The sequence below is a fragment of the Gopherus flavomarginatus genome, chromosome 6, assembly GCF_025201925.1.
Source record: "Gopherus flavomarginatus isolate rGopFla2 chromosome 6, rGopFla2.mat.asm, whole genome shotgun sequence".
In the NCBI taxonomy this organism is placed as follows: domain Eukaryota; kingdom Metazoa; phylum Chordata; order Testudines; family Testudinidae; genus Gopherus; species Gopherus flavomarginatus.
Window position 1 is genome coordinate 19,479,786 of NC_066622.1, and position 16,075 is coordinate 19,495,860.

General features: G+C 46.3%; 1 protein-coding gene across 5 annotated transcripts in view; it reads right to left on the minus strand.

Moving 5' to 3' along the window:
• Nucleotides 1-16,075, minus strand: part of TMCC1 (transmembrane and coiled-coil domain family 1) — a 200,708-nt gene that overhangs the window by 150,093 nt on the left and 34,540 nt on the right. Inside the window, exons 2-3 of one of the 5 annotated variants that reach the window (XM_050958387.1) lie at nt 15,698-15,766; nt 14,170-14,227 (exon numbers count right to left, since the gene is read on the minus strand). In XM_050958387.1, coding sequence (XP_050814344.1) covers nt 14,170-14,175 — 6 coding nt within the window. In that variant the 5' untranslated portion in view covers nt 14,176-14,227; nt 15,698-15,766. Of the gene's footprint in view, nt 1-10,342; nt 11,048-13,082; nt 13,155-14,169; nt 14,228-15,697; nt 15,767-16,075 lie in introns of those variants that run through there. The other 4 variants (XM_050958381.1, XM_050958383.1, XM_050958384.1 and 1 more) reach the window with 4 other exon arrangements.

Consider the following 16,075-nt stretch of genomic DNA (forward strand, 5'->3'; position numbering starts at 1 on the left):
TTGCCAGTAGCCTTTGGTAAGATCCATAGTGGTGAGGTACCGTGCACCTCCCAGCTTGTCTAAGAGCTCGTCAGGCCTGGGCATAGGGTAGGCATCAGATACGGTAATGGCATTGAGCTTTCGATAGTCCACACAGAACCGGATTGACCCATCCTTCTTGGGAACCAGCACTACTGGCGAGGCCCAAGGGCTGGAAGACGGCTGGATCACCCCCAAAGCCAGCATGTCCCTGACCTCTCTTTCAAGATCCTGGGCAGTTTTACCAGTGACCCGAAAAGGGGAGCATCTTATAGGGGGATGTGACCCGGTCTCCACCCGGTGGACAGTCAAATTAGTGCGTCCAGGCTGGTTGGAAAACAGCTGTCGGTACAGATGCAGCACCCCTCTGATCTCAGCGTGCTGGCCCGGGGTCAGTTGCTCAGAGAGGGGAATCGCCTCCAGGGGGGAACCAGCTTTTGTCCCAGGGAATAGATCCACTAAGGGGTCATCTCCCTGCCCCTCCCAATGTCCACACACGGCCAACACCACATTCCCCCTGTCATAGTATGGTTTCATCATGTTCACGTGGTACACCCGACGGTGATGTGCCCGGTTTGACAGCTCCACCACATAGTTTACCTCATTCAGTTGCTTGATAACCTTGAAGGGCCCTTCCCAAGCGGCCTGGAGTTTGTTTCTCCTCACGGGGATAAGAACCATCACCTGATCCCCGGTGGCGAAGGTACGGGCTCGTGCTGTGCGGTCATACCAGACCTTCTGCCTCCTCTGGGCTCGGGCCAGATTCTCCCTGGCCAGGCCCATGAGCTCGGCCAGTCTTTCCCGGAAGGTCAGGACATACTCCACCACTGACTCTCCCTCGGGAGCGGCCTTCCCCTCCCATTCGTCCCTCATCAGGTCTAGGGGCCCCCTCACCCGCCTTCCATACAACAGTTCGAAAGGTGAAAACCCAGTAGATTCCTGGGGTACCTCCCTGTACGCAAACAGCAGGTGAGGTAAGTACTTGTCCCAATCTTGCGGATGCTGGTTCATAAATGTTTTTAGCATCATCTTCAGCGTCCCGTTGAACCTTTCTACCAGCCCGTTGGACTGGGGGTGATACGCTGAGGCCCAGTTGTGCTGGACCCCACATTTCTGCCATAAGGACCGGAGCAGGGCTGACATGAAGTTGGACCCCTGGTCCGTTAAGACCTCCTTGGGGAACCCCACCCGGCTGAAAATTGTCAGCAGCGCATCTGCCACTGTGTCTGCTTCGATAGAGGACAAGGCCACCGCCTCGGGGTAGCGAGTGGCAAAATCCACCACCACCAGGATGTATTTCTTCCCTGACCGGGTCGTCTTGCTGAGAGGTCCCACTATGTCCATGGCTACCTTCTGGAAAGGTTCTTCTATGATGGGTAAAGGCCTCAAAGCCGCTTCCCCTTGTCCCGGGCCTTCCCCACCCTCTGGCAGGGGTCACAGGATTGGCAGTACTGTCGGACATGGGTAAAGACCCCAGGCCAGTAAAAGTTCTGTAGCAGCCTCTGCCTGGTGCGCCGGATTCCCTGGTGCCCTGCGAGAGGGATGTCATGGGCCAGGTACAACAGCTTGTGACGGAACTTCTGGGGAACCACCAGCTGCCTCCTGATCCCCCATGACTCTACTTCCCCTGGGGGAGCCCATTCTCGGTACAGGAACCCCTTCTCCCACAGGAACCTCTCCTTGCAACCTCTCCTCATGGTCTGTACCGCACTAAGGTCAGCCCGGTCCCTGTGCTTCCGCAAGGAGGGATCTTTCTGCAACTCGGCCTGGAACTCAGCAGCTGGGACAGGAATGGGGACCGGCTCTCTCTTGCTGGCTGGGTCTGAGGCCGCAGCCTCTCTGCACCGTGCCCCTGGGCGTTCCCCGCTCCCTGAGTTAGGGTCCTGCACCTCAGGTCGAGTACCTTCCCCGTTTTCGGGGTGCAGTGCCATTTGCCGACTCTGACTACGAGTCACGACCAGGGCACTCTGGGTGTTACTAGGCCAGTCCTCAAGGTCCCCTCCCATTAACACGTCAGTGGGCAAATATTGGTGTACCCCCACATCCTTGGGGCCCTCCTTGGCCCCCCATTTCAGGTGTACCCTTGCCACGGGTACCTTGAATGGGGTCCCGCCCACGCCCATCAGGGTCAGGTAGGTGTCGGGCACCATCCGATCTGAGGCCACCACCTCGAGCCGGGCCAGCGTCACCTCTGCGCCCGTGTCCCAGTACCCAGTGACCTTCCTCCCATCCACTTCCAGGGAAACAATGCACTCTTTCCGGAGGGGCAGCCCCGCGCCCACCCGGTAAACCAAAAACCTGGAACCGGGAGCATCCACAGGTGGTATGTTGCCAACCCCCCTTTCCTGGGAATGTAGCCCCTCCTCCGATTGGGTTTTTACCCAGTCCACCCTCTGCGGGTTGGGTCTGCTTGGTCTGTCCCTGAGCTTGGGGCACTGGGCCCGTATGTGACCTTGTTGGCCACAGCGATAGCAGCCCATATCTCGTGGGTCCCCTTGAGTGGGTCGAAGGGACCTGCCGCTGGATGTTCCCCTTTTGGGGGGGTTCTCCATAGGCCCCCTTTGGGAGGTCCCATGATGACTCTCTCTCTGCGTTGAGGCAGGCTTGCTCCTTCGAGACTCCTCCCTGCCATCCCCTGCCCGACTGTCCACAAATTGGTCAGCCAGCTGGCCTGCATGCTGCGGGTTCTCCGGCTTCTGGTCCATCAACCACAGCCTCAGGTCGGACGGGCACTGCTCGTACAGGTGCTCCAGTATGAATAGGTCAAGCAGGTCCTCTTTAGTTTGGGCCCCAGCTGTCCACTTGCGGGCATACCCCTGCGCCCGGTTGACCAGTTGTAGGTATGTAACCTCACGGGTTTTACGCTGGCTCCGGAACTTTTTCCGGTACATCTCAGGAGTCAGCCCAAACTCGCGGAGCAGGGCCTGTTTGAACAGTTCGTAGTCCCCTGCCTCCGCCCCTTTCAGTCGGCTGTACACCTCCACGGCTGTGGAGTCCAGTAAGGGGGTGAGAACTGTGATCCTGTCTGCAGGGTCAACCCTGTGCAGCTCGCAGGCATTCTCAAAGGCCGTCAGGAAGGTATCTATGTCCTCCCCCTCCTTACGCCGGGGCAGCAAGTGCTTATCAAAGCTCTTTGTAGGCTTGGGTCCCCCCCTCACTCACCGCAGCCGGGGCCTCACTTCTCCTCAGCCGGGCCAGGTCCAGCTCATGTTTACGCTGTTTCTCCTTCTCCTCCCGCTCATGTTCATGTTGTTTCGCCTTCTCCTCCAGCTCTCGCCTCTTTAACTCGAGCTCCTCCCGTCTCAGCTCCCTTTCATATTCCAGCCGCATCCGCTCCACGGATGCCGAGCGTTGCCGGGAGGATCCCCTGCTGGGGGGTGGGCTTCGCCGGGCGGATCCCCTGCTGGCCGGGGGTGTCACGGTGCCCTCGGTATACACTGGGCTCCTCCCCGCCCTTCCTCTACGCCTAGGAAGGGGGGGTCTCGGGAAGCCCTCGTCTGCCGGTTGACCACTCCCAGCAGGGACAGTCACTGGTGCCTGCGCTGCATCTGCTCGGCTGCTTCCCTCAGAGACAGGGCTCTGTTCATTCATGCGGTCTCCCTGCTCCAGCTGGGCAATCAGCTGGTCCTTGCTGAGCCTCCCTGGGTGCAGCCCCCTCTGCTTACACAGCTCCACCAGGTCACACTTGCGCCGCTTGGCATACATCTTCCTGCTGGCCACTCACAGGCTGGGGTGCTCGCCGCTCCCCACGGTTTCCAGGGGGACCCCTAGTGCACCAGCCCTTCGTGAGGTCACCACCTCTCTGCCAGGGTCGAGCTGCAGACTCCTCCGCCCCTGGGACCACTCGCTGCAATCCCCCGGGGGACCCTGTTACTGCAAAGTCCTTCTCACTGGGCACACACTCCCAGGGGTTAACCACCCCTTCGTTTTACTGCTCCCCAGTCACTTACTGCAGGAAGCGCCGTCCACGGGGTGCAGTATCTCCCGCCGCTGCCACCAGTTGTCACGGAGTGTGGGGGAGTCCGGCCCTGCACCCCTCTTCCTGGGACCCACAGTGACTCTTAGCCAGCCAGTAAAACAGAAGGTTTATTGGACAACAGGAACACAGGTTACAGCAGAGCTTGCAGGCACAGTCAGGACCCCTCCACCGAGTCCTTCTGGGCTTTCAGGGTGCTTGGATCCTAGCTAGGATACCCTGAATTCCGCCCACACAGCCCCAAGCCCAAACTCAAACTGCTTCCCTCCTGCCACTCCCTTCCTTTGTCCCCCTTCCCGGGCAAAGGTGTTGACCTTTCCCCTCCCTTACCTAGCTCAGGTTACAGGCTCTGGCATCGTCCATCTCCTAAAGTCCTCCCCTGCTCTCCCACTCCCCACACAGACAGTCCCTACTGCTCCTTCTTTAGCCATCTGAAGACCACCTGGAGGGGTCTTCCAGGGACTTAAATAGACTCTCTTGTGGGTGGAGACCCCTTCTTCCCTCTGTGTAGAATCCAGTCACAAAATGGAGATTTGGAACCACATGGGCAAGTCACCCGCCCATGCATGACTCAGGACTTGCAGGGAGCAGCCATTACCCACATGCTACCTTGAATGTCCTCAGGTAGACTTCTTATGTGGATTGGAGTCTTCCAAGCTCTTTTGTCTGTTAAATGCTTCCTGATTGAGCACATTTCCCTTCCCAAGAAGTGACCAAATGTTCTAACTGAGGGTATGGCTACACTTGCACGCGGCAGCGCTTTGAAGTTTCAAGTGTGGTTGCAGCGCCAGGAGAGAGCTCTCCCAGCGCTGCATGTACTCCACATCCTCTACGGGTGTAGCTTGCAGCGCTGGGAGCCGCACTCCCAGTGCTGCGGCACTGTTTACACTGAGGCTTTACAGCGCTGTATATTGCAGTGCTCAGGGGGGTGTTTTTTTTTCACACCCCTGAGCGCGAAAGTTGCAGCGCTGTAAAGCGCCAGTGTAGCCATGGCCTAAGGCTACTTAGAAATCAAGCAATTACACAGCCAATGTTAATAACTCTGAACACACAAATGGTGCTTGCATACAGCTAGGATGAACATAACCAGTAGATCATAACCTTTACATAGATATGTTACATGGCATATGTAGCAAAACTCTATTCCAGTTACATCATATATACCTTTGTAAGCACCCCCCATAAAGCCTTATGGGGTACACTGTCACACTTCTGTTCACTGTTTGCCATATTATAATTCAAACCTCATTTTAAAACGCTCACTCCATTTTGTAAAAATTTCCTCCAACCTTCATTTTTGTAAACCCTGCTGTAATCTTATTAGTTTAGGTTAGATGTGTGACTGAGGTATGTATGGATGATGGAATCAACCTCCAGCCCCAGCCTGTCCTGATGAAATAAAGTTCAAACTCCACCGGCTGAAGATGAAGACAAGAGCCCTAACAAAGTAAGAAGAGTCCACCCTAAAAAGAAAAGGTACAATAGAAGAAAGATCAAAGCCAGGTCCCAGGCTGAAAGTCACGCCTGCAATTGACGGGTGATCAATCACCAAACCCAGAGGCAGTGTGACACAGCAAGACCTATAGACTCTGGATTCAAACTGAGGCCATGGCTACACTGGCACTTTACAGCGCTGCAACTTTCACGCTCAGGGGGGTGAAAAAACACCTCCCTGAGCGCTGCAAGATACAGCGCTGTAAAGCCTCAGTGTAATCAGTGCTGCAGCGCTGGGAGCGCGGCTTCCAGCGCTGCAAGCTACACCCGTAAGGGATGTGGTTTACATGCAGCGCTGGGAGAGCTCTTTCCCAGCGCTGGCGCTCCGACTACACTCACTCTTCAAAGTGCTGCCGCGGCAGTGCTCCCGCAGCGCTGCCGTGACAGCACTTTGAAATTTCAAGTGTAGCCATACCCTAAAGCCTATAAAAAGGATGGGTGAGATGGGAGACTTTGGAGGGTAACATTCTGCTGCCAACAAGGAAGGGCATCGGTGCATGGCCAACAGAGACCCAGCTCGTTCTTGTGCCCGGCTTTCCTGGCCAGTTAGCTGCCACAAGCTACAAACCCAAGCTGCAAAATCAAGCCATGAACTCAAACTATGTTCAGGACTGGTAACTATGCAACAGCTGCAGAACATCTGATGGATGGATGGATGTTGTGTGTGTATTAGGTATAATGTGTGTGTTTAAGGATTACGATATTAGTTATTGGTCATAAATCAAATTATCATAATAAATGTGGCATCTTTGTCTTGCCCCCTGAAAAGATCCTGTGTAGTTCTGTCTGTATAACAGAAATTGTAAAATACAAAATAGAGAAAACCAAAATATACAAGCTGTACACTTCCACAGAGCATGACCCAGACCTGTGCAAAATTTCTCCAGTTATATATCTTCAGACATTGGGATAATGAACATCCTTCTCACTTTGACAGAAAAACGGTGCAATACGCAAATATAAAAAAGCAGATGGCACCAATCCAAGAAAATCCAGAACCAGGCACAAGAGGGGCACTGGTCACTGAAGCCTCTGAATTGTTTAGACCCAGGAGACACTCTTCTGTGATAGTGAGTTATGTTGTGCCACAGAACTTTACAACAGGCAAAAATGTAACCTTCCTTCTACTATTATTCACATTCTGTTTGACAGTGAAAGCATGAATCCCAATATTATTTTAAATTGCATAAAAGAATGAACTGACTCACATCTCACTATAGTGGGGTTTGTTGCAATAGTTCGCTTGTCACCAAGCAGTTATAGTTTTTTTTCCCTTACATAAAGTAGCAGTGACAACTTTTTACTACCCCAGGGGAACTGGAAAATCTACACTCCTCACAGTTCATACTGCATAGTATCATTGTCACTGTCTGTTCTGTCTCTCTGCTACAGGCAGCCCATGCCTACAAAAACACCCAGCACAACACCTGGCTTGATTCTTATATTGATTCCTCACTCTAAGCTAGTAAATGGAATGCCTGTATTTCATAATACTAATCTTCTAACAGAGCAATCAGCAGAGACAGAGATTAGCATTCCAGCATAATCATAGTACTTCAAAAAGGAGAGTGAACATGTTAGGCAGATGACAACCTAGCAGCAAAAAAAAAAATCTCATAAAAATGAGACTTTTCATCCTTACTTTCAGTCACCAGGCTCAGTGAGCTGACAGTGTCAGTGGAAGTCAAGCAAATCACTATTCCAGACTGGGGAAAAAGAATCATCAGTAAACCAGGTGGTTTTGGAAAGGGGCTCCCAGACTAGGGTGAAAACCATGAAAAAGTTAACATTTAAAACGTGCTAAAATATGCAATATCTTACTAGTCAAAAAGTATTTTGGAAGATTAGCTTTTCAGGGCAAGGACAGTCTCTTACTATACATCTGTACAGCACCCTGCACAGTGCAGTGCTGATACTGATTAGAAACTTTGAGTGATACCATAATACAAATAGGTAGGATACAGACCATGGACACTAGGTACTGATTCTAGCAGTAGTAGCAAAAAAAAAGTTAGCAGGTTACAGCACAGTTAGGGATCAAACAAATCATATAAAAATCAATATTCAGTGACCATGGTATGTATCCTATCTATTATGTATTAGGTACAAACACTGAGCAAGGAAAGTTTCAGTCCAAATGCCATACCATTCCAGTGAAAACATCAATCACATTAGTTTCCCAGCAAGTATGCTCTAAGGCAGTGGTTCTCAAAGCCGATCCACCGCTTGTTCAGGGAAAGCCCCTGGCGGGCCGGGCCAGTTTGTTTACCTGCTACGTCTGCAGGTTCAGCTGATTGCGGCTCCCACTGGCCACAGCTTGCCGCACCAGGCCAATGGGGGCTGTGAGAAGTGGTGCGGGCAGCGGGATGTGCTGGCTGCCCTTCCCGCAGCCCCCATTGGCCTGAAGCAGCGAACCGCGGCCAGTGGGAGCTGCGATCAGCCAAACCTGCAGACGCGGCAGGTAAACAAACCAGCCCGCCAGGGGCTTTCCCTGAACAAGTGGTGGACCAGCTTTGAGAACCACTGCTCTAAGGCACAAGCAATGTCTCCTGCAGATAAGTAAGTTTAAAGTCATGGTTATTTAAGTTCAGCTCCAGTGATAGGCTGTCAGTCACCTTAACCTTTAATGAACAACAAACAGTGCTACCACAGTTTCCAGCTTTGGGTTATGGGTAATTAGATCCTTAGGAGTTCTTATGTCTATTACTTCCCCCTAAAGTCACACAAAATATGAGCCTTCTCTCGACAAAAGTGAGCCACTATGTAAACTCATTTAAAACCAGAGAAAGGTGCTATCTTTGGTAGAGTTCAAGTATGAAGCCAACAACTCTTGTAAGGATGTACATTCTACATTACTATTTATTGCTATTCGATTAATTTCTGTCATGAAATTAAAGTCACAGATACCACCGCTCCAGGCATTGAAGCAGTCTGCCTATCTCAGGTGGGATCTTTATTCTATTGATAAATCTGCCTTAGAATGAAATTGTAATTAATGCTAATACTATAATTCTGCCTATATATAAAACAAAACATCATATGCTAATTTTTGGTTAAATACTAGAGAAAGCGAAGACAGCAAGACATATTAGACTCTGGAATAGTCCAAGGAAAGTAGCTGCACTTTTGTCATTTGGAACATTTTAAAGTAAACTAATAGGTCAACAGTTCAAACCCTGTGAAGTCTGGTAGCAATTGCCAACTACCACCATATAACAGTCAGATATAAGCAGTGACCACCACCCAAAAATTAACACAAGTGGTACCATTTACTAGCATTCTTGGAAGTATCAAGGGAAAACTCATGGACTACCTTCTCACTTCTCAGGTGGCCTTTCCAAAACAAGGTTTAGTCTCATCACTGGAGCAAACTTTTCAACCATTACTGTTGTATCCATTCTGTAATTTAAGAATCTCAGTCTCTACTACTACTAACTTTTGAGAGGTTTTGTATGTACTAAAATGGCTTCAAGCTCTTAAAGAAATCTAATTCTCCATCTGGCTAATTATACTAGTTTATATTAAAACAAGTTAGACTTGGAAATCAGTTTTGTGTATTTGAAAAATACGGTCCTAATTAGAGTATTTTTTCATCTTTGACAAAGCATGATGAAACAAGTAGTAATGCAGTGGCTGGTATTCCTTATATCTTTAACAATAAGTTCTAATTCCAAGATCTTGTCCCTAACACATGGATTTATAAGGGTCCTCATCCTTCAAAAGCTATACCTGACAAAAATTATAAAATTTTATCAACATTGTACAAACATGAAATCCTATAATGCACCAGTTCTGCATCTGATTTGTTCTGAGCTATATTCTTATAAGAGTTACTTTAATAAAGAACATGAAAACCAGAATATATTTAACAGTACAGCATGTTCTTTCATCACCACATTTATTCTCCTGTGAATAAAAGTATACCGTTACAACACTGGACATATGACGGTTTTTTATTAATAGCACCACATATATTCTGGGCAATAGCCTTGGTTAAATCCGAAGGCTAGTTTTTCAAATGGAGGACGTTTAACAGGCAGAGATGAATCTTTGCTTTGCTCAGTCAGCACTTTTAAATGTACCAAGTAAATCGATGTAGAATAGAAGAGAGTGCAAGACAGACTTCTCTCAACCTTATCCCCATAAATCCACTAATTGAAATAGCTTTGCAAGCACATGTTGGAACAGATACCACTAGACAGAGACTATATCACTTGCAAACATTTTTCCACATAGATTAGGTAAACTAAGACGCTATTATTACAATGCAGCTTCCTGGCTGCTCTAAACAGGATTAATCAATCAGTACACATGGCAGTGTGAAAACATCTTAAATACAGTCCCATGCTGGGTTCACTAAAAACCCCAGGTTTTGGGATAGGCTCTCAGCATCCACAGTCTACTTGAATGGAGCCATAGTTCCATTCACACAAATTAAACTGTCAATTTTCCTGTAATACAAAGAAGGCTAAAGAGTTACCCATCTTACTAAATAAAGATTTGCTGTAGCAGTCTAGAACAACAGATGCTAGCAAGAGGTAGAACCAGAACAGCTGTTGGGGTCGCCATCATTTCTTCTTTGATTATGGAACACAACATGACCAATATAATGCACTAAGTGTAGCTCTCCAGTTCTGGAGATCAAATGCACACAAAATAAGCCACACACTATTTGAGAAAAGACCTAATATTGGAATCTTTTCAAGCTCCTTGCTCCACTGGTGAAGATGCTATTTTACACAGTAGCTCTAGTCTATGGCAAGAGAAAAACCTGCTTTAAAACAGAATTCAAAACAGTTTAACAAAGCCTACAAGTAGACTGATAATAAATAAAGATCAGTCTGGGTAACTTACCCGTTCCGCTGCTGCGGTCTCCTCACCAGCTACACAAACAGAAGTCATCTCCAGCACAGACAGGTTAGTGGGAGCATCAGTGGTGGAGGAAGACCTGGGCCGGCCTGACTGAATATCTTGGGAAGATCTCCTGTTGATCTGTGGGCTTCCCTTTGGGGCATCCGACTTGCCCCGCCTGCTATGCAGGCTTGTCCCTCTCTTCATCTTAGGCGGCACTCTGATCTGCTGAAGCACTCGATTCAGAGCTGTGGGGTGGGTGGAGACACCATCAATTTCAGTACAGGTGCTTTGGCTTTCCAAATCCATTTCGGGCTCCATATCAGCCTGAGTTTGTTGCACATCATGTGGAGACACTGAGGATCTCCTGCGCTGGTGCTGGAAAAGTTGCTTCAAGCCTTGGCCAATCACATTAATGTTCTCCAAAGCATTATGAGTAATTTTGGACAACTTTTGCTCAGATTCGTGTTGTTTTTTGGTATCTTGATCTTGGGATTTGCCTCCAGGATCAGGGTCATCATACATCTGTTCACTGCCAGAAGGCTCCATTAGATGACACCCAACACGTATATTTGACAACTCATAAATACAGATGTCCCCTGTCTTTATATATATATTTTTAAATGCCAAGATTGTCAGCCAATTAGGTGTGCAATTACTTCAAGAGCGACTACACATGCAGTTGTGCCACGGAGGTCTCATGCTTATCTAATGTTAAACAAAAGAGCCAATATTACACATCCATGCAGAAACTAGCAGGTTAAAAAAATCAGTACAGAAAACATGCTGTTAAAGTGTCTCTCTCTCATTCAAGCATCCTTCAGCCATTATATTAGAAACATTTATGCTGTATGCAGAACACAGAGGCTATGAAAGGACTGCTCATTTTTTATCAATGAGAAAATGTCCAAGACAGGAGGTGGAGCTGGGGAAGTGAGAAAAAAAGTTAAAAATGCTGCTCATGAAAAACAGAGTGCATGCAATAGAGCCCAGAACAGTACCTGATAGAACTTGAGCCACTGGGATTCATAGTTACATCAGTTATGCCATAATAGGTTAATCCCCACTGCAAGATTAATGGTTTTCCTTATCAATGATCTGATCTTCAAATGTAGTAGCTGTTCTATCTAACACCTATCATATTTTAGATATATTGGAAAACAGAATAATGAGTCCACAGCTCATTACCAACCACAGCTGTTTATTTCCAAATACTGTGGAATGGCTCGCTACTACTAGTATCCATCAAGGCTACTGGTAACTGGATGCTAAAGCTTGCCTTCAAGTGGGGACAGGGAAGCTACTTAGGTGTAACTGGTATAATTTTCTCTATCAGAGTATCTGGGCAAACAAAATATGCCTTTCTAAAAGCAGATTACTAAGTGACTAGACAGGCAGAGGAAGCAGCACATACATTTCTAGCTCAGTCATTTGAGAAGAGAAGGTGTTCAGCTTCTCCCAGCAAGTCTCAAGTCCGCCTCCCCCCTTGCTTCAGATGGGAGTTGCCCACACAACACCTACTGCAGTTGAGTGCCAAGATGGTAGCACACTGGAGGGTGAAGGGAGCACAAAGGATCTTTTACTATTAAAGCAGAATATTTAATGGGGGCTGGAGTAAGTGTGGGAAGGTTTACATTATTGCCATGGTTAATGAGATCACATGCATAGAAATTGGAGGTTGTTTTCTTGCGGGAGAAGATTTTGATTGCGCTTGTATAAACATACACCAAATCACAGAAGTCTGCTCTCAATCTTGGCAGGAGACAGCATGAAAAAAACATGGTCTTATTAAAAATGCAACATATGTTTAGGATTTATTAGAGCATTCATTTTAATCTTAACACAGTGGTATTGAGAAGGGATTATGATCCAAGATCTCCCTCAGTTTTGTGCACTTTAAATATAACACAATGGGTTAAATTGACATTCCAAGGTACAATTATAGCAGGCAGCACAGCAAGACCAACCAAATGACCTACATCGAGCTCCTCCTCTTGGATGCCTTAGCAGATAGAGGCAAAATGAATTACAATATTTAATAGGAAACAAGTACTTTCTTGTGTTGTACTTTTCCTCTGAAGATTTCAAAGCACATTGCAAGCATAAGCCTCAAAAACTTTGGGGGTAAGTTTATAACCCCATTTTACACAGAATGGTAGACTGAGGCACAGAAAGGTTAATGACTTGACCAAATTCACATAGTAATTCAGTGGCAGAGCTAGTAATTAAATCTAGGAGCCCCAACTCCCACTGGCTTAGTTTTAACTGCTTAACCACAACCCTTCTCAAGTGACCTGTGTCTTTATGACTAAGGCTATGATTAAGTCACGGAGGTTGCGGAAGTCACAGAATCCGTGACTTCCAGTGACCTCCATGACATTGGGGGCCCCTGCAGCTGACCAGCCGCCCTGGAGTGTGAAAAACCGCTATCTGACTGAATTTGCTACATAGGGTATACTGAGCATGCTCACACGAACTCAGCATGCTTAGTAACCTCTGCTGAAGCCAGCAGCGGGTGACCCCTGCAGCAGCCCAGCCTCCGCGGGGGAACCCTCCTGCAGCTGGCCCAGTCCAAATCTAGGCCTCCATTCAGGCTGAATTTTGGAAGAAGAGAGAAAATTAGGAAACATTTTCCATTTCATTCAACAGGCAAAACGGCTCAGTGAACAAATCTCGTGGTTAACAAGAGAGCCCCCAAAACTGTTTGGCATACTAGAAGTATAACTTGACATATGACCCATACCTCCATATTTACCTTTAAGAATTCCCAAAATTCATTATTCAGGCAGTCTTTGTTGAACTGCAATTAAGAACAAAAATGGCCAACTTATTTGCTAAATAATACATTATCATCTCCTGCTATAGCACATTTAATAGCTTATGCTGGTAGCTTTGTTGATCAGTTAAAATATCCGTAACTAGAGATGCATTAATTATTTGGTGAAAATCACTTATCTGACTAATGTAGCCCTTTTTCTGTTTACAAACTTACCACAAATAGATGATTTTAACCTTTTTATATTTGAAAAAAGTTTGATGAATACAGCTTGTTTGCACACAGTCTGTTTGCAAACTGGTCACTAAGTATTCTCTTGTGCATTTATGACTGGATTACTAAAATGCCTTGACTTGTTCCTGGTTACTCAGTGGCAAACATAAGTAAGTCCCTTTTTTTGTTTGTAAGTTATCTGCCTAACTTTGTATTTTTGTTTAATGAACATACTGTTGGGCAAAGAGTCCTTTTAAAAATGGTTAAGACACGCACTTCAAGCGTGACTAGAGTTCTTACAACCATTTACTTGTGACTAGCCTTCACGTTCCAGGAACAAATTAAAACTTGCTCTCCCAAACACTCACAAATGAAAGAGACTGTAAATACCAGCACGGTTAATCTCTGCATTTTATTTGACTGCACATTTACAAGTGTTGTTTGCTGCGATCACCCATTTCTATCCATAACACTTAAGACAAGATCTACAATATAGATGTTATCTAAAGTATGGCAAATTTTTCACCTAACAACCTTCACATTGTCCCTTTGGGAAGAAATTAAGTACAAACCCTTTCAGTATCTCTCTCAAAAGTCCGCAAATCTGGTTAATTTGAGAAGAAAGGTGGGAACACATCAAATTAATTTTGTAATCAATCCATATACGTTGTCGAAGACTTGATTGAGCACTTTACAACACCTTCCTTATTACATCTCAAAACGTGTTCAAATATTCATTCAATTGGACAGTTATTTCATAATAGCTTTGGGAAGTAAAGCTGCTCAAATTGAGCAGCTGGCAAAAATAGCTCAGAAGTGTAAAAAAACATTTAGCACTTGCCTCCATTACTTGTCCTTACGCATGGCTGACTGGTAGGAGCCCCTCCATTGAACAGAAGCTGCAAAAGAAATTGGACATCAAGTCTAGCTCTCAGACAGAAGAGAGAAATGTATACATGTGTGAAAGTGATACAAATGAGCATGTTCTAAAACTAAATTTAAAGGATAGATAAAGTGCACCAGGAATAGGCTGAGCTTTCTAAAACTGTTTCAAAGCAGCCCAAGAGAGAGAGTTTAAACTTCAGTTATAATTAAGTCTTAAAAGATTAATTGTGAAGTTCACGTGAAGGACTGCTATTTCTCAGAGTTTATGGTCTTTGGATATGTGTACACAGCATAGCTGGATTTCAGGCTAGAGTCTGCAAGAACAGACTGGTCTACAGCCATTTTTCTTCCCCTTCTATTTATTTTTAAAACGTCCTGGATACAGGTTAACCAGCTTTGCTCTGTTTATTTTTGGCTCACCTGCCATTAAATGAGAACTGTAGGCACCTGTGAAATAAGACCACTTTTGAGCTCATTTATCAATGAAGCTTGTGCACCTGTCACCTTGGCTGAACTGATATTTTAAGTCCAATGGCAACGCTTTGCCATGAATCAGTACAGAAATCTTTAAGTCCACTACAGCAACTACGTTCTCCTCCCTGCACCCCCTACGCCTTTTCCGGTGATGGACGCATACAGGGCTGTAAAAAAACTACCCCATGAGGAGAGTAGCTATCAGCATGGTTCCCAGCGCTGGTGCACTATCTACACTGCTACTTTACAGCACGGAAACTTGCAGCGCTCAGGGGAGGGGAGGTTCACACCTGAGAGAGAAAGTCACAGCTGTACAATGGTAGTGCAGACAAGGCCTAAACTATGAAGCTTGAGCCCTCTTTACAAAGACTTGTCAATAGAGCCTTGAATGGCAGCCCTAAAATGGAATGGGTGCAAGAGATTTTGGGTCTGGCTTTAGCAGAACTTGCTACATCTCAAGCAGCCAATCCTGCCTTGTTTTCCTTTCAGAAAGAAAGGATCATATATTTTAAAACATCTGAATAATTCAAAGAGTACATTTCATTTCTAGGTCACTAGTTCAAATCGTGATCAGTAACTACCAAAGGCTGTTACTAATCCTAAAGCTCTTTGGAGACCTATGTGAATTGAAAGTGGTGCCCTCAGTTAGATTGCTAATGGGAAGGAAATTCAGATGAACAATCCCAATAAAACCAGCCTCTTTCTGGCAGTCTTGGCAAAGAGGTCAAGGATTAAATTACCTTCAGAATGAATTCTCTTCTCACCTGTAGCCCTTCCAGGACAGGTTTGCCATGGCAGTGTGGAGAAACTTGAACCACTGCTGCCTATGCTATACCTACTCTGCAGCTAAGGACTTCAATACTCAGTGTCCTCCATTACGCACTTTTCCATAAGTGTTATAATTAGAGGGGAAAATATGCAAGCTCTAGGAATACACTAGCACTAAGTGGAAGGCTGCAAAGACACAGCACGTGTAGTAAAATTGGGGGTACTCCACCAATTTATCGCACCTCAGATTCACATTGCTAATGAGGCAATTAAGAAAAGAATTGCCAGGATTACTGAAGTAGGATGATAACCTGAAAAAAAAAAATGAGAACAAATATGAACAATTCAAAAATAAAATGGTTCAGGGAAAACATCTTGACTTAAAAGGAATTACACTGGCATAAAACCAGTATTCCAGAGTGGAGAATTAGGCCCCCAGTGTGAAGTGGTTCTAATATACATTCTTGCCATTGGATTTTTCAGTTACTAATTGTCTTACACGTAATGTTTTGCCTGCAGTACAGGACATTTCTTCAGAGAAAGATTCACTGATTTTTTAGATTAAAAAAGTCAGTATGTTCATCTAACACTGCTACCCGGCCTTCCCTGAATCTTAGCCT